This window comes from Neopsephotus bourkii, unplaced genomic scaffold (assembly GCF_033783945.1).
Source record: "Neopsephotus bourkii isolate Nb327-2 ecotype Australia unplaced genomic scaffold, CSIRO-AGI_Nbou_v1 NB_658, whole genome shotgun sequence".
Taxonomy (NCBI): Eukaryota; Metazoa; Chordata; class Aves; order Psittaciformes; family Psittacidae; genus Neopsephotus; species Neopsephotus bourkii.
The window spans coordinates 1-24162 of NW_026901157.1; the positions used below are offsets into that span (position 1 = coordinate 1).

Here is a 24162-nt window from a genome sequence, read left to right on the forward strand (position 1 = left end):
ATCACCATCAACACCATCATCACCATCATCATCATCACCATCAACACCATCACCATCAACACCATCACCATCAACACCATCATCACCATCAACACCATCACCATCAACACCATCACCATCAACACCATCACCATCAACACCATCATCACCATCAACACCATCACCATCAACACCATCACCATCAACACCATCACCATCAACACCATCAGCATCAACACCATCACCATCAACACCATCATCACCATCACCATCAACACCATCATCACCATCATCATCATCACCATCAACACCATCACCATCAACACCATCACCATCAACACCATCACCCGCATCACCGCCACCATCACCATCATCATCAATCATCATCATCACCATCAACACCATCAACACCATCACCACCATCATCATCACCATCACCACCACCATCATTACCATCATCACCATCATCACCGCTACCATGACCACCATGACCACCATCATCATCACCACTATCACTACAATCATCAGCACCATCATCATCACCACCACCACCATCATGACCACCATTATCACCATCATCACCATCAACACCATCACCCTCATCACCGCCACCATGACCACCACCATCATCACCATCACTGCAATCATCATCACCATCATCATCATCACCACCACCACCATCACCACCATCATCATCACCACCATCATCATCAACACTATCATCACCATCACCACCATCATCACCACCATCATCACCATCATCAGCACCATCATAGAATCATAGAATAGTTTGGGTTGGAAAGGACCTGAAGATCATCCAGTTCCATCATCACCACCATCATCACCACCATCACCATCACAGAATCATAGAACCATAGAATAGTTATGGTAGGAAAGGACCTTAAAATCATCTAGTTCCATCATCACCACCATCACTACAATCATCATCACCACCATCGCCATCATCATCATCATCACCATCACCACCATCACCACCATCATCACCACCATCACCACCATCATCACCACCATCACCACCATCACCACCATCATCATCACCACCACCACCATCACGACCATTATCGTCACCATCACCTTCATCCCCATCCCCATCCCCATCATCATCAGCATCACCATCATAGAACCATAGAATAGTTATGGTAGGAAAGAACCTTAACATAATCTAGTTCCACCATCAGCATCATCCCCATCATCACCACCACTACCATCCCCGTCACCACCTTCATCACCACCATCACCACCATCACCATCATCACCAGCATCACTACCACCATCATCACCTTCATCACTACCACCACCATCACCCCCATCACTACCACCATCATCACCTTCATCACTACCACCATCATCACCTTCATCACTACCACCACCATCACCCCCATCACTACCACCATCATCACCTTCATCACTACCACTATCATCACCTTCATCACTACCACCACCATCACCCCCATCACCCCCATCCCCACCACCATCACCTCCATCCCCATCCCCACCACCACCGTTCCTACCGGTTGGACGCCCTCTTGGTGGCTGCCTCCAGGTCGTGCTTGCGGCCCAGGTACCCCTCGAGCTGGACGTTGCTGGTGCGGGCCGGGAGCGTCGCCGGCTCCTCCGGCTCCTCCCGCCGCGGCGATGCCGGTTCCTCATCACCCCCCGGGCCCCGGAGCTGGCACCAACCAACGGCCCCGTCACCACCGAGAGCCACGGCGGCACCGCGCTCACCGCCATTGTCCCCAATGGGGGGCGATGGGTGCCGGGGTGGGCGATGGGGACCCCATGGGTGCAGTGCGAGCGGTGCTGGGTGCTCCCCGGTGACAGGGGCACGGTGGGGCCATGGGACAGGGAGCACCCTGGGTGCACACTGAGGGGTTACCGGGGGCAGTGAAGGGGGTCCCAGCGCAGGGCAGGCACTGGGGGTCACAGGAAGGGCTCAGTGATGGCAGGGAGCTGATGATGCCCTCATGCACCCATGGGTGGGCACCGCAGCGCCCTAAGGGATGGGAACAGGGACAATGCCTTAAGGGAGGAAGGGCCTGTGAAAAGGGCCATGTCCCCAAGCAGGAAGAGGGACCCTGTCCCCATGGAGATAGAGGATGCCCATGTCCCCAGGCAGGAAGAGGGACCCTGTCCCCATAGAGATAGAGGATGCCCATGTCCCCAAGCAGGCAGAGGGACCCTGTCCCCATGGAGATAGAGGATGCCCATGTCCCCAAGCAGGCAGAGGGACCCTGTCCCCATGGAGATAGAGGATGCCCATGTCCCCAAGCAGGAAGAGGGGACCCTGTCCCCATGGAGATAGAGGATGCCCATGTCCCCAGGCAGGAAGAGGGACCCTGTCCCCATGGAGATAGAGGATGCCCATGTCCCCAAGCAGGCAGAGGGACCCTGTCCCCATGGAGATAGAGGATGCCCATGTCCCCAAGCAGGAAGAGGGGACCCTGTCCCCATGGAGATAGAGGATGCCCATGTCCCCAGGCAGGAAGAGGGACCCTGTCCCCATGGAGATAGAGGATGCCCATGTCCCCAAGCAGGCAGAGGGACCCTGTCCCCATGGAGATAGAGGATGCCCATGTCCCCGAGCAGGCAGAGGGGACCCTGTCCCCATGGAGATAGAGGATGCCCATGTCCCCATGCAGGCAGAGGGGACCCTGTCCCCATGGAGATAGAGGATGCCCATGTCCCCAAGCAGGAAGAGGGACCCTGTCCCCATGGAGATAGAGGATGCCCATGTCCCCAAGCAGGAAGAGGGACCCTGTCCCCATGGAGATAGAGGATGCCCATGTCCCCAAGCAGGCAGAGGGACCCTGTCCCCATGGAGATAGAGGATGCCCATGCCCCCAAGCAGGAAGAGGGACCCTGTCCCCATGGAGATAGAGGATGCCCATGTCCAGCAGGCAGAGGGACCCTGTCCCCATGGAGATAGAGGATGCCCATGTCCCCAAGCAGGCAGAGGGACCCTGTCCCCATGGAGATAGAGGATGCCCATGTCCCCAAGCAGGCAGAGGGACCCTGTCCCCATGGAGATAGAGGATGCCCATGTCCCCAAGCAGGCAGAGGGACCCTGTCCCCATGGAGATAGAGGATGCCCATGTCCCCAGGCAGGAAGAGGGGACCCTTTCCCCATGGAGATAGAGGATGCCCATGTCCCCAAGCAGGAAGAGGGACCCTGTCCCCATGGAGATAGAGGATGCCCATGTCCCCAAGCAGGAAGAGAGACCCTGTCCCCATGGAGATAGAGGATGCCCATGTCCCCAAGCAGGCAGAGGGACCCTGTCCCCATGGAGATAGAGGATGCCCATGTCCCCAAGGGCAGAGGGACCCTGTCCCCTGATGAGGATGCCCTGCAGGAAGAGGGACCTGTCCCCATGGAGATAGAGGATGCCCATGTCCCCAGGCAGGAAGAGGGACCCTGTCCCCATGGAGATAGAGGATGCCCATGTCCCCAAGCAGGAAGAGGGACCCTGTCCCCATGGAGATAGAGGATGCCCATGTCCCCAAGCAGGCAGAGGGACCCTGTCCCCATGGAGATAGAGGATGCCCATGTCCCCAAGCAGGAAGAGAAGACCCTGTCCCCATGGAGATAGAGGATGCCCATGTCCCCAAGCAGGAAGAGAGACCCTGTCCCCATGGAGATAGAGGATGCCCATGTCCCCAGGCAGGCAGAGGGGACCCTGTCCCCATGGAGATAGAGGATGCCCATGTCCCCAAGCAGGCAGGAGGAGCAGAAGATGCCCATGGCCCCAAGCAGGCAGAGCAGGCAGGAGTGGAGCGGGTGGCAGCAAGCACAAGGTAGGTTGGCACATGGGGTGATGGTGCCCTGATGGTGGCAGTGCCCTGCTGGGTGGTGACTCCATGTGGGGCAGTGATGCCCTACAGGTTGTTGAGGTCTTATAGGGTCACAATGTCCCATGGGGTGACAATGGCTTGCAGGGTGACAGTGCCCCATACAGTGATGATGATCCTTGGTGTGATGATGCCTCATAGGGTGACATCTCCATGGGGTGACCATGTCTATACAGTGATGATGGTCACTGGTGTGATGCCTCACAGGGTGACACCTCCATGGGGTGACCATATCTATACAGTGATGATGCTCATTGGTGTGATGATGCCTCATAGGGTGACATCCCCATGGGGTGACCATGTCTATACAGTGATGATGCTCCTTGGTGTGATGATGCCTCATAGGGTGACATCCCCATGGGGTGACCATGTCTATACAGTGATGATGCTCATTGGTGTGATGATGCCTCACAGGGTGACATCCCCATGGGGTGACCATGTCTATACAGTGATGATGCTCATTGGTGTGATGATGCCTCATAGGGTGACATCCCCATGGGGTGACCATGTCTATACAGTGATGATGCTCATTGGTGATGATGCCTCACAGGGTGACATCCCCATGTGGTGACCATGCCCATACAGTGATGGTATGTCTTGGTGTAATGATGCCTCACAGGGTGACATCCCCATGGGGTGACCATGTCTATACAGTGATGATGCTCATTGATGTGATGATGCCTCATAGGGTGACATCCCCATGGGGTGACCATGCCCATACAGTGATGGTATGTCTTGGTGTAATGATGCCTCACAGGGTGACATCTCCATGGGGTGACCATGCCCATACAGTGATGATGCTCATTGGTGTGATGATGCCTCACAGGGTGACATCCCCATGGGGTGATGATGCCCAAGGAGTGACAACACCCCTGGTGCCACAAGCCATGGTGTGAGCCAGAAGCCACAGTGCTGTGTGTCCATTGCCTGATGTCCCCCCCATGCCAGGGTGCCACAGACCCATGGGGTGTCCCCATGGGTCTCCCTAGGGGTGCACCCCAACAGCAGCGGATGGTGACCGGGATCTGCCCACCCCATGCAGATAACCCATGGTCCCGAAGAGGAGTGATGGGAAGGGAAGGGGAAGGTGCAGCACCCATGGGTGCAGCACCCACGGGCCCAGCCGGCCTTTTTTTGGGGTGATTTATAGCATTTATTCAACTCAAGGCAAGGAACAAGGTGAGGACAAGGGGGGTGCAGGAGCCGTCGGCACGACGCGGTGATGGGTTTGCCAGGAGACGATGGGACATGCAGGGAGACCTTTCCATGCTGCTGGGGAAGGAGGGAGCTAAAGGTGGGAACTGACCGGCTCTGGTCCGTCGGTGGTGGGTGCCGAGGTGTCCTGTGTGCTCGTGTCCTTCCTCTTCTCCTCCTCCTCCTCTTCCTCAGACCTGCAGCAGGGAGGAAGAGGCTTGGAGCAGCCTGGTTTAATGGCAGCGGGTTGGAACTGGATGGGCTTTAAGGCCCCTTCTGACCCAAACCAGTCCGTGGTTCTTTATCCCCATCCCAGCCAGGGCTGGCTGCTCTCCTGCCCCATTGATGGATGGAAGCACTGGAATGGTGGGACTCAGCCTTCCCCTTTCCCTGCGCTGATTCACTGCTCCCAGACCAAACCCTTGGAGAAGAGGGATGCTGCAGGTGGTACCCATGTGCATCCCCCCCAGTGACGACACCGGCGCCTCTTACCCAGGCCCCAGCTCCCCATCCAGATCCAGGCGGTATTCCGGAGCCTCGGAATGCGTCGTCCCGTCCCTCACCAGCCCCTCACGCAGCGTCCGCCCACCCAGGAGCTCCAACTGCCGGGGAAGGGGACAGGGGCGTCAGGGGGCGATGGGGATGCGGGATGGGGATGCGGGATGGGGCTGCGGGATGGGGCTGTGGGATGGGGCTGCGGGATGGGGCTGCGGGATGGGGATGCGGGATGGGGCTGCGGGATGGGGATGCGGGATGGGGATGCGGGATGGGGATGCGGGATGGGGATGCGGGATGGGGACCGGTCTCGGTGCCGAGGCGCGCTCACCGTGGTCAGCTTGCGCAGGGCGGCGATGCGCTCCTCCCACGTGGCCGAGGACTTCTCGAAGGCCTCGTGGCGCTTGAGCAGCTTCTCCACGGCGTCCACCGTGTGCCCGTAGTCGCTGCTGGCCAGGTAGGGCTCCTGAGCCATGAGCCACGACTCGGCCACCGAGGCGTCGCGGGAGAACTGGCACACCTCCAGCACTGCGGCGGGGGTGGGAGCGCTTAGACCCTGCCACCAGCACCAGCACCACCAGCACCAGCACCATCATCAGCACCCATCGTCATCATCATCATCACCAACCATCACCACCCATCATCATCACCAGCCATCACCATCATCATCATCAACCATCACCACCCATCATCATCACCAGCCATTACCATCATCACCATCACCACCCATCATCATCATCATCACCACCCATCGTCATCATCACCAACCATCACCACCCATCGTCATCATCACCAACCATCACCACCCATCGTCATCACCAACCATCACCATCACCACCATCACCACCCATCGTCATCACCATCACCACCCATCATCACCACCATCACCACCCATCATCACCACCAGCCATCACCATCATCACCACCACCATCACCACCCATCGTCATCACCAGCCATCACCATCACCACCATCACCACCCATTGTCATCTCCAACCATCACCGTCACCACCATCACCACCCATCACCATCACCAACCATCATCACTACGACCAGAGAGAACTGGCACACCTGCAGCACTGTGGCACGGATAGGGGCGCTTAGACCCTTCCACCGTCACCATCGTGGTCACCACCATCACCACCCATCATCATCACCACCATCACCACCCATCGTCATCACCAACCATCATCAGCCATCGTCATCACCAACCATCATCACCCATCATCATCACCAACCATCACCATCACCACCACACATCATCATCACCATCACCAACCATCACCATCATCATCCCCACCATCACCACCCATCGTCATCACCAACCATCATCACCCATCGTCATCACCAACCATCATCACCCATCATCATCACCAACCATCACCATCACCACCACACATCATCATCACCATCACCAACCATCACCATCATCATCCCCACCATCACCACCCATCATCATCACCACCATCACCACCCATCATCATCACCAACCATCATCACCCATCGTCATCACCAACCATCACCATCACCACCACACATCATCACCACCATCACCAACCATCACCATCATCTTCACCACCATCACCACCCATCATCATCATCAACCCTCATCACTATGACCCGGGAGAACTGGCACACCTCCAGCACTGCAGGCAGGGAGAGCAGTGCTCAGACCCTGCCACCACCACCATCATCACCACCAGCATCATAACCATCATCACCATCATCACTCCCCATCACCAACCATCATCACCCAGGAGAACAGGGGTGCAGCACTGCACTGCAACAGGGCTGGCAACGCTCAGACCCTGCCACCACCATCACATCACCATCATCATCATCATCACCATCATCACCACCTGAGAGAGTGGTGGTGGGAGAGCACAGCGAGCTCAGTGCTCCATCCTTGCTAAACATAGGAACCCTTTTACCTGCCCCCATTTCACCCTGTGGCTGGGGCCCTGCATGCACCCATCACTGGCACAGGGACAGAACCCTTCCCCTCCCAGATTCCAGCGATCCAACAACCAAATTTGAGCCATGACACCTTAAAAAGGTTCATTTTTCATGGTGATCATTCAGTTAAACACCTTCACTTGGACCTGTCTCTTACAGAGGCTGCCTGGGCAGCCAGCACATCAGTTTTGCTATGCCCATGGCTGGTTGCTGGATTCTATGAGCAATTTTTCAGTCATTTTAAGAAGTATTTCGGTGTTTTTGGCACATCTGACAGTGCTCAGCCCCACCGTCACCACCATCATCAACCATCATTACTGTCACAACTACCATCACCATATTAACAACACCAGCACATCCCCAGCACCACCACATCTCCATCACAACCACCCCATCCCCATCACCACCACCCCATCCCCATCACCAGCACATCTCCATCACCATTGCATCCCTATCACCACCACCATCACATCACCACCACCACATCTCCATCACCACCATCACATCCCCATCGCAACCACCCCAACCCCATCTCATCCCCATCACAACCACCCATCCCCATCACCATCACCACATTTCCATCACCACCACCACATCCCCATCACAACCACCCCATCCCCACAACAACCACCTCTCCCCATCACCTCATCCCCATCACCACGACATCCCCATCACTACCAAATCTCCATCACCATGACATCCCCATCACCATGACATCCCCATCACCATGACATCCCCATCACCATGACATCCCCGTCACCACCACATGCCCACCACTATCACCACATCCCCATCACAACCACCCCATCCCCATCACCCCCTCATCCCCACACAACCACTCCATCCGCATGACAACCACCCATCCCCCTCACCACCAAATCTCCATCACCACAACATCCCCATCACCATGACATCCAAATCACTACCAAATCTCCATCACCATGACATCCCCATCACTACCAAATCTCCATCACCATGACATCCCCATCACCATGACATCCCCGTCACCACCACATGCCCACCACTATTACTACATCCCCATCACAACCACCCCATCCCCATCACCCCCTCATCCCCATCACAACCACCCATCCCCATCCCCACCAAATCTCCATCACCATGACATCCCTATCACCATGACATCCCCGTCACCACCACATGCCCACCAACTATCACCACATCCCCATCACAACCACCCCATCCCCATCACCCCCTCATCCCCATCACAACCACCCCATCCCCATGACAACCACCCATCCCCCTCACCACCAAATCTCCATCACCACGACATCCCCATCACCACTGCATCCCCATCACCACCACATGCCCACCACTATCACCACATCTCCATCACAATCCCTACATCCCCATGACCACTCACACAACAGCAGCTGGTCCCGGCGCTGCTCCCACATTTCCATCATGGTTTTCCTCTTCTCCACCAGCTCCACCAGCTTTGCTTTGATCTGCAGGGGGACACAGTCAGGGGCAGCCCCAGTGGCACCGACCCTACTGCACCCCACAGCCCCGGCTGCCCTCACCTCGGGTGACTCCTGGTGCTTGCGCTGCAGCAGCTTCTTGCCCAGCTCAATGCAGGTGCTGAAGCTCTTGTCCCGGGCGTCCACCTCGGCCTTGATGCCCTGGTGGTATTTAATGAGCAGCTCCACTGAGGAGACGTCCCTGGAGACACAGAGGTGATGGCATTGGAGATGGGTCACAGAGACAAGGGATGGGGTGGGATGAAGGGAGATGAAAGCTCCTCCAGCTCCAACCCCAACCCCTTCCACTGGAGCAGCTTGCTCCAAGCCCCTGTGTCCTTGAGCACTGCCAGGGATGGGGCAGCCACAGCTTCTCTGGGCACCCTGTGCCAGCGCCTCAGCACCCTCACAGGGAAGAGCTTCTGCCTAAGAGCTCAGCTCAGTCTCCCCTCGGGCAGGTTCAAGCCATTCCCCTTGGCCTGGCCCTACAGGCCCTTGTCCCAAGCCCCTCTCCAGGTTCCCTGCAGCCCCTTTAGGCACTGGAGCTGCTCTCAGGTCTCCCCTTCTCCTCTCCAGGCTGACCCCTGCTCTCATCCCATTTGCCCACTGAGCATCACCGGTACCGCGCCGGTCGCAGCCGTACCGGGGTTTCTCCTGGGTCTCGATCTGCCGCACGATGCTCTCCATCCAGCACAGCAGGTCCCGGGCCATGCTGAAGAACCGGTGCCTGTCGGCCGTGTCCTCCAGGCGCGCCCGGCGCCCGCTGCACGCCTCCAGCAGCTCCCGCAGCGCTCGGGCCACCTCCTGCTCCTGCTCCTGGATGCTGCTCGCCTTCTCCCCGGCATAGGCGGTCTGCAGGCGCGCTGCCGTGTCCTGGAACTGCTGCACCTGCACGAGGGAACCGACCCCGTTGGGAAAGAGCCTCAAGCTCACCCAGTGCAACCAGTGCCAGCACTGCCTGACCCACATCCACACATCCTTGCAGCACCCCAAAGGCCAGTGCCTGCAGCCCTGCCCTGGGCAGCCTGTTCCAATGCCTGAGCACCCTCTGGGGCAGGAATTGTTCCTCAGCTCCATCTAACCCTGCCCTGGTGCAGCTTGAGGCCGGTTCCTCTTGTCCCATCCCTTGTTCCTTGGGAGCAGAGCCCAGCCCCTCCTGGCTCCATCCTCCTGTCAGGCAGTTGGAGGCAGCCATCAGGTCCCCCCTGAGCCTTCTCTTCTCCATCTGAACCCCCCAGCTCCCTCAGCCCTTCCCCATCACCCTTGGCCTCCAGCCCCTGCCCCAGCTCCATTGCCCTGCTCTATGGCCTCACCTGCGTCTCCAGCAGCCGGAGGTCGCGCTCGAAGGCGCTGTGCATGCGGTGGAAAGCCTCCACCGAGCTCGTGTCCTCGCCCAGGTCCTGCGGCAGCTCCTGGCGCCGGGCGCCGATGAGGGCCAGCAGCTCAGCACCATCATAGAAGTACTTGTGCAGGTCATAGGAGGCAGCCAGGAGCTGCATGCGGGTGTCGATGAGCTCCAGGAGGTCAGCCCAGCTCTCGTTCAACCCATCCTTCCATTCCGCCATGGTGGCCGCCTCCGCGTGCCCCGCGTCAATGAGGTCCTCGATGGTCAGGTTCACCCGGTCCACGCGTTCCTGCCCCACGCTGCCCGTGTCGCGGGCGAACTCCCGGAACTTCTCCCTTAGGAGCTGCACAAAGGACTCGAGCTCATCCCCCATAACCCCGGCAACGGCATCACCGCTCCCATCCCCGCATCCTCACCGTGACGTGGTCCAGGTCCTGCCCCATCTCCTGCGAGGAGGCCACCACGTCGCGCTCGGCGATCCATTGCTCCAGGTCTTCCACCTCCCGCTTCAGCTGGAAGAGGTGGGCCATGTGCTCCAGGCGCCGGCGCCGCTCCTCGCCCGCCTCCTTCAGCCCCGCGTAGTGCTTGTCCACCTGGCCCTGCAGCCGGATGATCTGCTCCCTGCGCGGCCCCGCACACACACAGCGCCCGTTCGCACCCGCGGCACACCCGGGATGCCAAACGGGGGTCTTTGGGGTGAAGGACCCATGGTGAACCCCTCCCCTGCATCCCTGTGCCACCGCCTCCCCGCTGCATCCACAGCGATGCCACCATCGTGGTGAGCAATGGCACCGGCGCTCCAACCAGAGCACCCATCCTGGTGCTGAGGGCACCCCAGGGACACCCCAAGGGACAGGGGACAGCACCTACCCCTCGGGGTGGCCGTTGGAAAGCAGCTGCTGAGCCCTCGCCGCCAGCTCCTTGATGGTGATGCCATAGTCCTCGATGGAGCGCTGCTGCCGCACGTGCCTTTTGAGCATCACCAGGCTGCTCTCCTCGTCCTGTGGTGGGACAGACGGCAGCACCCATCAGTCCAGCCCCAGCACCCTATGCTATGGGTGCACTACCCACTGTGGTGAGGAGCTCAGCAGGGCACGGCCATGGTAGGGGTTGGTGTGTAATGGGTATGGCTTGGGGAAGGGTGGGATGGCAGGTAATGGGCTAGAACGGGATAGATGACAATGGCCAACTATGGTATGGCCTGTAATGGCATGTAATGGCACGGGAAGACCTCTAATGGAATGGCACAGTGTGGCACGGATGGCATGGTATGAGATGCTAGAGCATGGGATGGGATGATGACATGTAATGGCACAGCACGGCACAGGATGGTGTGTAACAGCACGGCACACGGTGGTACCAGAGCAGAATCAGAGTCATGGAATGGGTTGGGTTGGAAGGGACCTGAAAGCTCATCCAGGGACCCCTTCCACTGGAGCAGCTTGCTCCAAGCCCCTGTGTCCTTGAGCACTGCCAGGGATGGGGCAGCCACAGCTTCTCTGGGCACCCTGTGCCAGCGCCTCAGCACCCTCACAGGGAAGAGCTTCTGCCTAAGAGCTCAGCTCAGTCTCCCCTCGGGCAGGTTCAAGCCATTCCCCTTGGCCTGTCCCTCCAGGCCCTTGTCCCAAGCCCCTCTCCAGGTTCCCTGCAGCCCCTTTAGGCACTGGAGCTGCTCTCAGGTCTCCCCTTCAGGAGCCTTCTCCTCTCCATAGCTGATGGATGCTCATTGCACTGCGCTCCAGTTTAACACAGGATGCCCCAAGGCACGGGAGCACCGCACGGAGCCCCCCTCACCTTGGGCTTCTCCTCATCCCCCATGAACAGCTCCTGCTCGCTGATCCAAGCCTCGGCCTCTGCAGCATCCATGTAGTACAGCTGGGCCTCCTCTGCCTCCCGCAGCCGCTGCTGCCGCGCCGCCACCTCCTCCTGCAGCCTCTCCCACTGCTCCCGCAGCTCCCGCGCCCGCGCCTCCAGCTCCGGCCTCGGCTCCTCTCCCCTTGTGGCCTCCTCAGCCCTGCTCAGGACCTGGGCCAGGCGCGGGCCATGGCCCCGCAGCTCCTTCCGCAGCGTCTGCAGCGCACAGGGTGGGGATGGAGCGGGGCTCAGCCATGGGATGCGGGATCCCATGGCACCCACTGGGTGATGGGGGCTCTCCCTGCTCACCTCGGTCCTCTTGGCCAGGCGCTGCACGCTGGGCAGGTCGCTGCCGTGCTCCGTTGAGCTCGCCAGGGGCAGCCGCTCCTGCACCCAAAGCTGGAGGTGACAGCACCCAATGAACACCGCACAGCACCCATGGGTGCCCCCCTTCCCAGCGCACCAGACCCCTCCTTTGTAAGGATGCTCACCGTCTCGTCCTCCAGGTCCCTCCCCAGCTGGTACATGGCCTGAGCGGTCTCCAGCTCCTTCCTCCTCCTCTGCAGTGGCTCCAGCAGCTCAAGGCACCGCTGCCGGAGCCTCTGGTCGTGCCTGTCACCATCTGGCACATCCCCGGCAGGGGACGGACCCTGTAACCCCAGCTCCTCCAGCTCCTTCATCCACGCTCCCACTTGCTCTTCCAACCTCTGGTAGAGCCATAGAACAGTTAGGGTTGGAAAGGACCTTAAGATCATCCAGTTCCAACCCCTTGCCATGGGCAGGGACACCTCACACTAAACCATGGCACCCAAGGCTCTGTCCAACCTGGCCTTGAACACTGCCAGGGATGGAGCATTCACAACCTCCCTGGGCACCCATTCCAGTGCCTCAGCACCCTCACAGGAAAGAATTTCCTCCTTAGATCCAATCTAAACTTCCCCTGTTTCAGTTTGAACCCATTACCCCTTGTCCTGTCACTGCAGTCCCTAATGAAGAGTCCATCCCCAGTATCCCTATAGGCAGAGTGTGGGGATCAGAACAAGGATGGAGACCAATGGGCTCCATATGGGGACACCCCCATCACCCTCTTTCACCCCATACACACCTCAACACCCCCGCACCAGCTGTGCCCCCCAACCCACCGTCAGCCTCTTGAGCAGCGCCTTGGTGCCGGGCAGGTCCTTGGCGCGCTCGGTGCCGCGCAGCTCCTGCTCGGCGCGGCTCAGCCACGTCTCCAGCTCGCCGTAGCTCCGGGCGTACAGCGCCGCGCGGTTGGCCTCGAAGAGCTGCCGGCCCTTGGCTTGGGCAGCCCCACAGAGCCCGTCCCAGCGCTGCCGCAGCTCCTCCAGGCGCCGCGTCACTGCCTCCCCATGCCGGGGCTTGCGCCGCGCCAGCTCCTGCCCCTCCTGCGGTGCCGATGGGTTGGGGTGAGTGTAAGGATGGATGGCGGCGGCGCAAGCACCTCCTGCCCGGCCCATCGGCACTCACCACCTCCGTCTTCTCCAACCAGCCCTTGTTGGCCTCCAGCTCGGCCAGGAACGCTTGGTGCTTCTGCCACCGGCCGTGGAGACCGCGGGCGTCACCGTAGGACGCATCCTGTGCCGTCAGCATCTTCTCATCCATCCAGGCTTCCAGCTGTGGGTAAAGGGTGTCAGGGCTCGGCCAATGGGAACCCCCTGGCACCGCCGGCTGTGCCATGTGCCTACCTCGCGGCAGCTCTGCAGGAAGCTCTGCAGCTCGTGGTTGTCCTGCAGCAGCTCTGCTGCCTCCTCCGCCTTGGCCATGACGGCTCCGTGCCTGGCGGGGCAACCGGAGATGGGCATGGGGTCAGTGATGCTCATGGCGTGATCCCCACCACTGTGAGCCCACGATGCCATAACCCTAACCCTAACCCGTGCCGGCCTCACCGCTCCTGGAGGCCTTGGCACTTCTCAGCGATCTTCTCAGCAAAGATATTCCCCTCGGCCACCAGCTTGGTGCCACCATTCACCGCCTTGGGGACCTTCTCAGCGGTGCTCTCCATGCCGGCACGGAACTCCTGGAACCGGCGCAGCGCGGTGGCCGAGCCCTCCAGCGTGCCGGGCAGGTCGAGGTGCGCCAGGGTGTACTCCTGATGGGGACACACCATGGGGTCAGCACCTCGCCATGGCCCTAAGGCAGCAAAACCCCCTTAGGACTCACCCACCTGGTTGGTGAGGAGGATCTCCGCCTGCTTGGCGTCCTGCAGGAACTCCTGGAAGCCGCGGCACTGCGTGAGGAAGCGCAGCCGAGCCTCGGCCATCCTGCCCAGGGCAGCCCAGCCGTCCTCGACGCCGCGCAGGCGCTGCCGCAGCCCCTCGTACTGGGGGTCCGTCTGCTCCCCGACCACCCTCTGCCCGGCCTCCATCAGCGCCCCGAAGGCGGGCGCGTGCTCCTCCGCATCCCTGCGCGCCGCCTCGTGCCGCTGCAGCAGCTCCTCCGCCTCCGGCAGCGACGCCGGCACCTCGTCGGTGGCCGCCACGGCTTTCTGAGCCCCGAAGAGCCACGCTTGGAAGTCATCCAGGTCCTGCAGGAAGCGCCGGAGCTGCCCCGCTTCCCCCAGCGATGCTGCCTGCTCCCCGAGGGCGGATTGAAGCTCGTCCCAAGCGGCCACCGCCGCTTCCAGCCGCTCCGACACCTCCGGGGCCACCTCGGGCCGCTCCTGGGCTACTCGGTCGGCTTCGGAGCGCAGCGCATCCAAGCGGTCCTTGGTGAGCGCCAGCTCCCGCTCGATGCCGTAGAGCTTGCGTTGCGTGGCCAAGACGCCGGCCAGGTCCCGGCCCAGCTCGGCGGTGGCCTGCACGACCTGGGTCTTGCTCTGCAGCCACTCCCGGGTCTCCTGGCACTCCAGGCGGTAGTTGAGGAAGCGCAAGGCTGAGCCCACGGCCCCGCGGCGCTCGGACACCAGCGCCCGGAACCGGTCCCACCTGCGGGGAGATGGTGGTGATGGAGGGGACCGGCCCGAGCATCGCAGGGTCATAGAGGCATGGGGTGGGTTGGGATGAAGGGAGCTTAGAGCTCATCCCATTCCAACCCCAACCCCTGCCACTGGAGCAGCTTGCTCCAAGCCCCTGTGTCCTTGAGCACTGCCAGGGATGGAGCATTCACAACCTCCCTGGGCACCCTGTGCCAGCGCCTCAGCATCCTCTTCCTTATCTTCAACCTGAACTGCCCCTGTTTCAGTCTTAACCCATCACCCCTTGTCCTATTGCTCCTGTGTCTGATGAAGAGCCCCTCTCCAGCATCCTTGCAACCCCTTTAGGCACTGGGGCTGCTCTAAGGTCTCCCTGAAGCCTTCTATCCTCCAGGCTGATCCAGCCCAGCTCTGTCAGCCTGGCTCCATACGGGAGCTGCTCCAGCCCCTGATCATCCACTTGACCTCCTCTTGCCTTGCTCCAACAGCTCCATGTCCTTATGCTGAGGACACCAGCACTGCACGCAGTTGCCGACCGCTCACCCCAGTGTCACCCACGATCATACCTCTCATTGAGCTGCTCCTGGCACTGCCGGACCTGCGGGCTCCGTGGGTGACCGCTTGCCAGCAAACCATCGGCTGCTTGGTTGACGGCAGCGATTTGGGAGGCCACAGAGGCCATCTCCTGCTCCAGCCCGTCCAGCCTGCAGAGACACCATGGAATGGGATGGGTTGGGTTGGAAGGGACCTTAAATCCCATCCAGCTCCAACCCCAACCCCTTCCACTGGAGCAGCTTGCTCCAAGCCCCTGTGTCCTTGAGCACTGCCAGGGATGGGGCAGCCACAGCTTCTCTGGGCACCCTGTGCCAGCGCCTCAGCACCCTCACAGGGAAGAGCTTCTGCCTAAGAGCTCAGCTCAGTCTCCCCTCGGGCAGGTTCAAGCCATTCCCCTTGGCCTGGCCCTACAGGCCCTTGTCCCAAGCCCCTCTCCAGGTTCCCTGCAGCCCCTTCAGGCACTGGAGCTGCTCTCAGGTCTCCCTTTAAGGAGCCTTCCCTGCACACCCCAGCTCCCCAGGCTGACACCGCGCAGCAGCTCCGCACCCATCCCGGTTCCCCTTTACCGGTGCTGCGCCACATCCAGGTCCTCCGGTGCTTGAGGCACCTCCAGCTGCCGCAGCCAGGTCTCCTTGGCTCCCATCCACAGGTGGCAGGCATCGCTCTCCCCGAACACCGTGTACAGGTCGAGCGCATCCCTCAGCTGCCTGCCCCTGCGCTCGGCCAGCGCCGCCGCCTCCTCCTGCAGCTCCCGCAGCTCCCGCAGCCGGCTCTGCGCCTCGGGGCCGGCCCGCAGCTCGGCCGGGAACCCCTCCGCTCTCCGGGCCAGGCTCTCCAGCTGCCCCCGCGCTCCCTCCAGCTCCTCCAGCAGCTCCTGGTGCTGCCGTAGGAGGGCGCGGGTGCGGGACTCGTCCTGCCCCAGCTCCTCCGCGCCCGCCCTGCGCCGCGCATCCCGCAGCGCCTCCGCCAGCTCCTCCGCTTCCACCTGGAACTGGAAGAAGCCCTCGGCCTGGTCCAGCCCTCGCCGTCGGAACGCGGCCAACTCCTCCAGCTGCGCCCACAGCGCCCGCACGGCCGCGCCCCGCTCCCGCAGCATCCCCGCAGCCCGCCCCGACAGCCCCGCGCCGGCCGCCAGCGCCCGCTCCAGCCGAGCCCCGCGGCTCCGCAGCTCCGCTTCGAAGGCTTCGTGGCGGCGGCGCAGCAGCAGCACCCCCGGCAGGTCCTTGCCGAAGTCCAACGAGGAGTAAAGCTGCTCCTGCTCCTTGATCCAGCCCTCGGCCTCCTCCAGCTCCCACAGGCACAGCCACAGGGAGCGGGACTGCTCCAGCGAGGCTCTGCGCCGGGCTGCCAGCGCCTGCAGCTCCCGACGGCACAGCTCCAAGTGGCTCACGCGGTCACGGATCACTTTGGGGTCGCAGGGGCGGTAGCCTGGAAGGGAACGGGGTGGGGTGATCGTCATTGGGGTGCATCCGTCCCCTATTGCCGCGGTCCCGGAGCATCCTGGTGCTCCTACCCTCGGCGTCGGCGAAGCGGAGGGCGGCGGCGCTGATGGCCCGGGTCTTCTCCGCCTGCAGGGCCATGTCGGTCTCCAGCATCCGGTGGGTCTGCAGCAGCTCCTCGGCCTCCAGAAGGTGCTTCCCACATTCCGGTGATTCCAACTGCACCTATGGGAGAGCTCGGGGTGTCACCCACTGCCAGGCCCAGCAGCTGCACACAGCATCTCGGCCGCATCCCAAGGTGAGTCCCACCGATGCCCTGCCTGGTTGGAACAAGGGATCCAACCCAAGGTGGCACCCAACCAATGGTGGCATCCAACCCAAGGTGGCATCCAGCCCATGGTGGCACCCAACCCATGGTGGCATCAAACCCTTGGTGGCATCCAACACATGGTAGCATACAACCCACAGTGGCACCTAACCCATGGTGGCATCCAGACCTTGATGTCACCCAACCCACAGTGGCACCCACCCCATAGTGGCGTCCAAACCCACAGTAGCACCCAACCCATGGTGTCACCCGACCCATGGTGTCACCCAACCCATGGTGGCACGCAACCCATGGTGGCACCCAACCCATGGTGTCACCCAACCCGTGGTGTCACCCAACCCACGGTGGCACCCAACCAATGGTGTCACCCAACCCACGGTGTCACCCAACCCACGGTGTCACCCAACCTATGGTGGCATCCAACCCATAGTGGCACCCAACCCATGGTGGCACCCAACTCACAGTGGCACCCAACCCACGGTGGCACCCAACCCACACTGGCATCCAGCCCATGTTGGCACCCAACCCACTGTGGCTCCCAACCCATGGTGGCACCCAACCCACAATGGCACCCAACCCATGGTGGCACCCAACCCATTGTGGCTCCCAACCCATGGTGGCATCCAACCCACAATGTCACCCAACCCATGGTGGCACCCAACCCATGGCAGCTCCCAACCAAGTGTCACCCACCCCATAGTGGCACCCATGATGACACCCACCCCACAGAGGCACCCAACCCTCGGTTCCTCACCTTGACCTCATCCATCCAGTCAATGCAATGGAGCATCTCCTGGAAGAGGTGCTGCAGGGTGAGGTTCATCTCCAGACGCTGCCGTCGGGCAGCCAGGAGCTCCTGGAGCTGCTCCCAGAGCCGCAGGATGTTGTCCTTGCGCTTGTTGATGCGCTGGATGTCGTGGTACCCCTCCGCCTCCAGCTCCTTGGCCACTGCCTCGATGGCCTGCACCCTCTCCTTGTAGGCGGCCGTATCCGTCTCAATGGCCTCATGCTTCTTCTTGGCCGCCTCCACGGCGGGCAGGTCATGGCCGAAGTTGTCCTGCCCATCACAAAGCCCTCGGTGAGGCTCCGGTTGGATGCCCCGGTCCCCATCCTGGTCCCCAGCCTTACCTGTGCCACCAGGCGCTGGTTCTCGCTCAGCCAGGCCTCCCTCATGGCTGCCTTGCGGTCGAAGCGCCGCGCCAGCTGCTCCAGCTTCTCCTGCCGGATGAGCTCGTTGCGCAGCGCCAGCTCCCGCTCGTGTTCCGCCTTCTCCAGCTGCTCCCAGGCCTGTGGATAGGGATGGCACCGGTGTCCCGCCATGGCCCTACACCGACCCATGGGGCTTGTTGTGCTGGGGAGCCCCAGAGGAGCACATGGGTGCTGGGATGCAACCTGGCCTGGGGTGGACCGGACTGCACCAGGGTGGACCGAATGGGTCCTTGAGCTGCTCCTGGGTGGACTCAGCTTGACCCAAGAGATGGACACAAGCTGCCTTGAAACCCATTCTATGATGACTTAAATGGCTTTGGGATGGACCCAAATTGCACCCAGGAGATGGACCCAAACTGCTTTGGGATCCACCCTAAGATGGACCTGAATTGTTCTGGGATGGACCCAAACTTCCCCCAGGAGATGGACCCAAACTGCTTTGGAATCCACCCTAAGATGGACCTGAATTGTTCTGGGATGGACCCAAACTGCCCCCAGGAGATGGATCCAAACTGCTTTGGGATCCACCCTAAGATGGACCTGAATTGCTCTGGGATGGACCCAAACTGCCCCCAGGAGATGGACCCAAACTGCTTTGGAATCCACCCTAAGATGGACCTGAATTGCTCTGGGATGGACCCAAACTGCCCCCAGGGGATAGACCCAAACTGCTTTGGGATCCACCCTAAGATGGACCTGAATTGCTCTGGGATGGACCTAGATTGGTCCAGGAGGTGGATCCAGCCTGCCCCCAAGAGACGGATCCAACCTGCTTTGGGATCCATCCTTGGAAGAACTTGAATTGCTCTGGAATGGGCCTGAACTGCTCTAGGAATGGCACAGGTTGACCTAGCAGATGGATCCAGCAAGGCTTTGGACCCATCCTAAGATCCCTAAGACTTAGGGATGCACCCTAAGATGGACTTGAATTGCTCTGGGATGGACCCAGCTTCACCCAAGAGATGGACCCAACCTGCCCTAGGACAGCCTGGAGAGCAAAACCCCCATGGATACCAGGGCAAGAACAGTCCCCATGTCATAGGGTGCTGTGGGGGCAGCCACACGTCCCCATGGCAGCAGGACATCCCCATACCCGGTTGATGTCGGACACCAGGCGCCCCTCGTGCGGGGTGTAGACGCGCTGGTTGTTGGCTCTCATCCGCGACTGGATGGTGAAGAGCAGCACCTCCAGGTTCCCCTTCTCCTGAAACCTGCCCGGAGCAGAGAGCTGAGCCTGGGGCACCCATGGGTGCTCCACACCAACACACGGGCACGGTGGGGCTGGGGGGCACTCACTTGGGGGGCTTCTCCACGGTGCGGTAGGTGCTGAAGGCCTGGAGCTGGTGCTGAACCCCAGCCAATGAGTTGGCGAAGCTGCGGCTGTTGAGGGAGGCGATGGTCTGCTCGATCCAGGTGAGAAGGTCCGAAGCCAGCCCCCCATAGCCCTCAATCATCCTCTCGGTCTCCTTGGCGTGCTCAATGACCTGTGGTGGGGATGGTGGTGAGCGTGGTTCGGTGCCGGTACCATAGAAGAACCCATCCCACCTCAATGCCATCCCTTTACCTTGCCCAAGCGCCTGCCCTCCACTTCCAGCACCTTCATCTTGGAGAAGTAGTGGTAGAAAGCCACCACGTAGGTGATGATGGACTTCTCATCGGGGTTCTCCGTGAACACATCTGCTCGGCAAGGGCAAGAAGCATCAATCCTGACCCAACATCAATGGGGCCACCACAGCCTCATTGGGTCCCCCCTTGCTCCCACCCACACCCTCCTTCCATGGGGTTGGGAGCCTCTCTGTCCTTTCCACATGGACCCGGGCCTGTCCCCAGGGTGTGATGGGGGAACTGAGGCAGGAGGGGCAGCAGCAGGAGCTCACCTTCGGGGTCAAGCAGTGGGGTGATGCCAAGGTGCCGCTCGGCCACGCTGAACGCGTGCTCCAGGTTGTGCCGTGCATTGGATTTGGTCAGGTTTTGGAAGTCAACCAGCTCAGGCCTGGGGACAAAGGGGGTGGGATAACGGTGATGCACCCATGGGACACCCCCTGGGGATATCGAATCATAGAATGGGTCGGGTTGGAAAGGGCCTTAAGATCATGAAGCTCCAGCACCTACCTGTGCTTGTGGATGAGGGCGTTGAAGGCCAGCCCATCCTTCCAGCTCGAGGTGAAGTTGGTGACGTTCACATGGGGGTACCTGTGATGGGGACAGGACATCCCCATCACCATCACCCTCCGGTCACCCCAAGTGCCCAGCATGGAGGGGTGCGCGTCCCAGTGCTCACCCCGCTGTCTTCATCTGGCACCAGAGCAGCAGCGCGTCCCGTGCAGAGCGCGTCTCCCGGCCCTCCTGCGTCTCCACTATGATGTCCTGGATCTGGGGGCAGAAGAACACCTCGGGGTTGGATGTGGATGTCCATAGAGGAGGGATCCCGCTCGGGAAGGATCTGGGGTGCTGGCTTGGGATGCGCCCCACCTGGAAGCGCAGGATGATGGTCCAGATGAGGCCGAGGACCAGGCGGTGGTTGCCATCCACGATGTCGTGCGAGCCCATGTTCTCCAAGTGCACCCTCTGCTCCTTGAGGAACTGCAGGGCCTTGTCCACGTTCTCCAGGCAGTGGATCCGCATCCGGCCTTTGGTGGGCTTGGGCTGGGACACGACAGAGCTCAGCACCCTCCCTTCTGGGCTGGGCACCCCATTGCCTACCCAGGGACACCACTGCACCCTGGGTACCGCCCTGATGGAACCTTGGGCAACGCCGAGGTCAACAGGCTCGATGGGGCATGGGATGGGATGGGATGGGATGGGATGGGACCGGGTGCGATGGGATGGGATGCGATAGGATGGGATGCAATGGGATGGGATGCAATGGGATGGGATGTGATGGGATGCGATGTAATGGGATGTAATGGGATGGGATGGGATGGGATGGGATGGGCCGGGATGCAATAGGATGGGATGTGATGGGATGGGAAGGGACACGATGGGATGCAATAGGGATGGGATGGGCCGGGATGCGATAGGATGGGATGCGATGGGATGGGATGCAATGGCATGGGATGCAATGGGATGGGATGCAATGGGACGGGCCAGGATGCGGTAGGATGGGGTGCGATGGGATGGGATGCGATGGGATGGGATGCGATGGAATGGGATTGGATGGGCCGGGATGCGATAGGATGGGATGCGATAGGATGGGATGGGACGGGACACGATAGGATGGGATAGGATGGGATGTGATGGGATGGGATGCAATGGGGTGGGGATGCGATGGGATGGGATGCGATGGGACGCGATGCAATGGATCCTGGGGTCTCCATCTGCATAGGCTTCCTACCAGAAGCTCTCCTGACAGCACCTCCAGCAGCTTGATGAGCACTCGCCCGTCCCGGAGGTCCATGTAGAGGTCGGAGATGCGACAGGTCACCCGGGCCAAGTGCGAGTTCACCCACTTGGTGAAGGTCTTCTTCTGCACCGCCTCCCTCTCGTCTGCAACGGGAAGGGACGCGGTGGCACCGCACCGAGGACACCCCCAGCAGCACCAAGGGGCCCCGGTGCGGGACGCACCTGCCAGGGCCTTGATGCGGGAGCGCTCGAAGAGGCGCGCGGAGCTGTTGTCGTTGTCCAGCTCGTCATCGGAGGCGTCCCAGCGCACGTTGATGCGGCTGCAGTGCTGCTGCTGCTGCTGCTGCTGCTGCACCTCGTAGGCGCTCACCGAGCTCATGGTCCCTCCTCTGTCCCCCGCTGGCTGCCGGCGAGAGGCCCCTGGTGCAGAGCGGGAGCCGGGGCCATCACCGTCGGCATCGCCGGCGGCTCACGGGGATTTGGGGCTTAGAAGCTGCTTAAGCTGCTCAAAGGGATTTAACCTCGGCCCCATGGAGGTGTTGGGGGCACCTGGGTGCTGGGTGCTTGGGGGGAACAATGATGGGTGCATGGTCCTGGTGTCACACCCAGCATCCCAAACTGGGTCCCAGCATCCCTCACCCTCGGGTACCCCAGGGACATGGGTGCTCTTGCACCCATCCTGACACTGCAGCATGGAGGAGATGGCACAAAGTGGGTGACAAAGGCACCCAGCATCTCAACCCGGGTCCCCATGGGTGTCCCCTCGCCCTTGGGTACCCCAGGGACATGGGTGCTGTTGCGCCCATCCTAACACTGCATAATGGAGGAGATGGCACAAAGTGGGTGACAAAGGCACCCAGCATCCCAACCTGGGTCCCCATGGGTGTCCCCTCACCCTCGGGTACCCCAGGGACATGGGTGCTCTTGCGCCCATCCTGACACTGCAGCACGGAGGAGGTGGCACAAAGTGGGTGACAAGGGCACCCAGCATCCCAACCCGGGTCCCCATGGGTGTCCCCTCACCCTCGGGTACCCCAGGGACATGGGTGCTGTTGCACCCATTCCAGCACTGCAACATGGAGGAGATGGCACAAAGTGGGTGACAAGGGCACCCAGCATCCCAACCCGGGTCCCCATGGGTGTCCCCTCACCCTCGGGTACCCCAGGGACATGGGTGATGTTGCGCCCATCCTGGCACTGCATCATGGAGGAGATGGCACAAAGTGGGTGACAAGGGCACCCAGCATCCCAACCCGGGTCCCCATGGGTGTCACCTCACCCTCGGGTACCCCAGGGACATGGGTGCTGTTGCACCCATCCTAACACTGCAGCATGGAGGAGATGGCACAAAGTGGGTGACAAGGGCACCCAGCATCCCAACCCGGGTCCCCATGGGTGTCACCTCACTCTTGGGTACCCCAGGGACATGGATGCTCTTGCATCCATCCCGGCACTGCACCATGAAGGGGGTTCACCATCACTGGTGGCACAAAGCAGGTGACAATCACATGCAGCTCCACAACCTGGGTCCCCATGGGTGTCCCCTCAACCCTGGGTACCCCAAGGACATGGGTGCTGTTGCACCCACCCCAACGCTGCACCATGGAGGAGGTTCACTGGCCCCGTTGCAACAAAGCAGGTGACAACAACCCTAACCGATGTCCCCATTGGTGTCCCCTCACCCCTGGTACCCAAAGGGATGTGGGTACTGTTACACCCACCGCATCACAGCACCATGGAGGGGGTTCACCATCACCGGTGGCACAAAGTGGGTGACAATAGCCCCAACCCAGGTCCCCATTGGTGTCCCCTCACCCCTGGTACCCCAAGGGATGTGGGTACTGTTACGCTCACCCCATTGCCACACCATAGAGGGGTTCACTAGCATCACCAGTGGCACAAGGCAGGTGACAATCACACCCAGTGCCACAGCCCTGGTACCCTCATAGACACGGGTGCTATTGCACACATCCCATCACCACACCATAGAGGGGTCATCACCATCACCAGTGGCACAGAGCAGGTGACAATAGCTCCAACCCAGGTCCCATTGGTGTCCTCTCTGCCCTGGTACCCCATGGACACCGATGCTGTTGCACCCGCCCCATAGAGGGGTCACCACCATCACCAATGGCACGGAGCCGGTGACAATCACACCCAGTGCCACAGCCCTGGTACCCCATGGACACC

The 24162-nt window shown here is 60.8% G+C and overlaps 1 protein-coding gene across 1 annotated transcript; it reads right to left on the reverse strand.

Annotated features, from left to right (window-relative positions):
- Positions 1 to 4975: 4975 nt before the first annotated feature.
- LOC133211711 (spectrin beta chain, erythrocytic-like) lies at positions 4976 to 22351 on the reverse strand. The gene is made up of 31 exons (XM_061352298.1): positions 22195 to 22351; positions 21965 to 22116; positions 21103 to 21276; positions 20912 to 21003; positions 20743 to 20823; positions 20508 to 20623; positions 20195 to 20307; positions 19927 to 20114; positions 19724 to 19841; positions 18550 to 18708; positions 18176 to 18478; positions 17168 to 17318; positions 16221 to 17082; positions 15666 to 15803; positions 14353 to 15112; positions 14075 to 14277; positions 13874 to 13964; positions 13656 to 13802; positions 13310 to 13573; positions 12659 to 12874; positions 12477 to 12566; positions 12108 to 12383; positions 11184 to 11314; positions 10730 to 10934; positions 10282 to 10656; positions 9612 to 9856; positions 9032 to 9170; positions 8872 to 8956; positions 5867 to 6063; positions 5520 to 5642; positions 4976 to 5221 (listed from the first exon to the last, which is right to left on the reverse strand). Exons 1-30 carry the CDS (start codon positions 22349 to 22351, stop codon positions 5529 to 5531), a joined length of 6342 nt encoding a protein of 2113 aa, XP_061208282.1. The 3' UTR covers positions 4976 to 5221; positions 5520 to 5528.
- Positions 22352 to 24162: the final 1811 nt, after the last annotated feature.

Bases quoted from the DNA above. Each gene is read 5' to 3' on its own strand.
- LOC133211711 (XM_061352298.1), bottom strand. From the start codon at position 22,351: ATGAGCTCGGTGAGCGCCTACGAGGTGCAGCAGCAGCAGCAGCAGCAG. The intron at 20,115-20,194 runs GTAAAGGGATGG...TCCCCACCACAG, and splicing joins AGGGCAGGCGCTTGGGCAAG to GTCATTGAGCACGCCAAGGA. The intron at 15,113-15,665 runs GTATGATCGTGG...ATCTCCCCGCAG, and splicing joins CAGGAGCAGCTCAATGAGAG to GTGGGACCGGTTCCGGGCGC.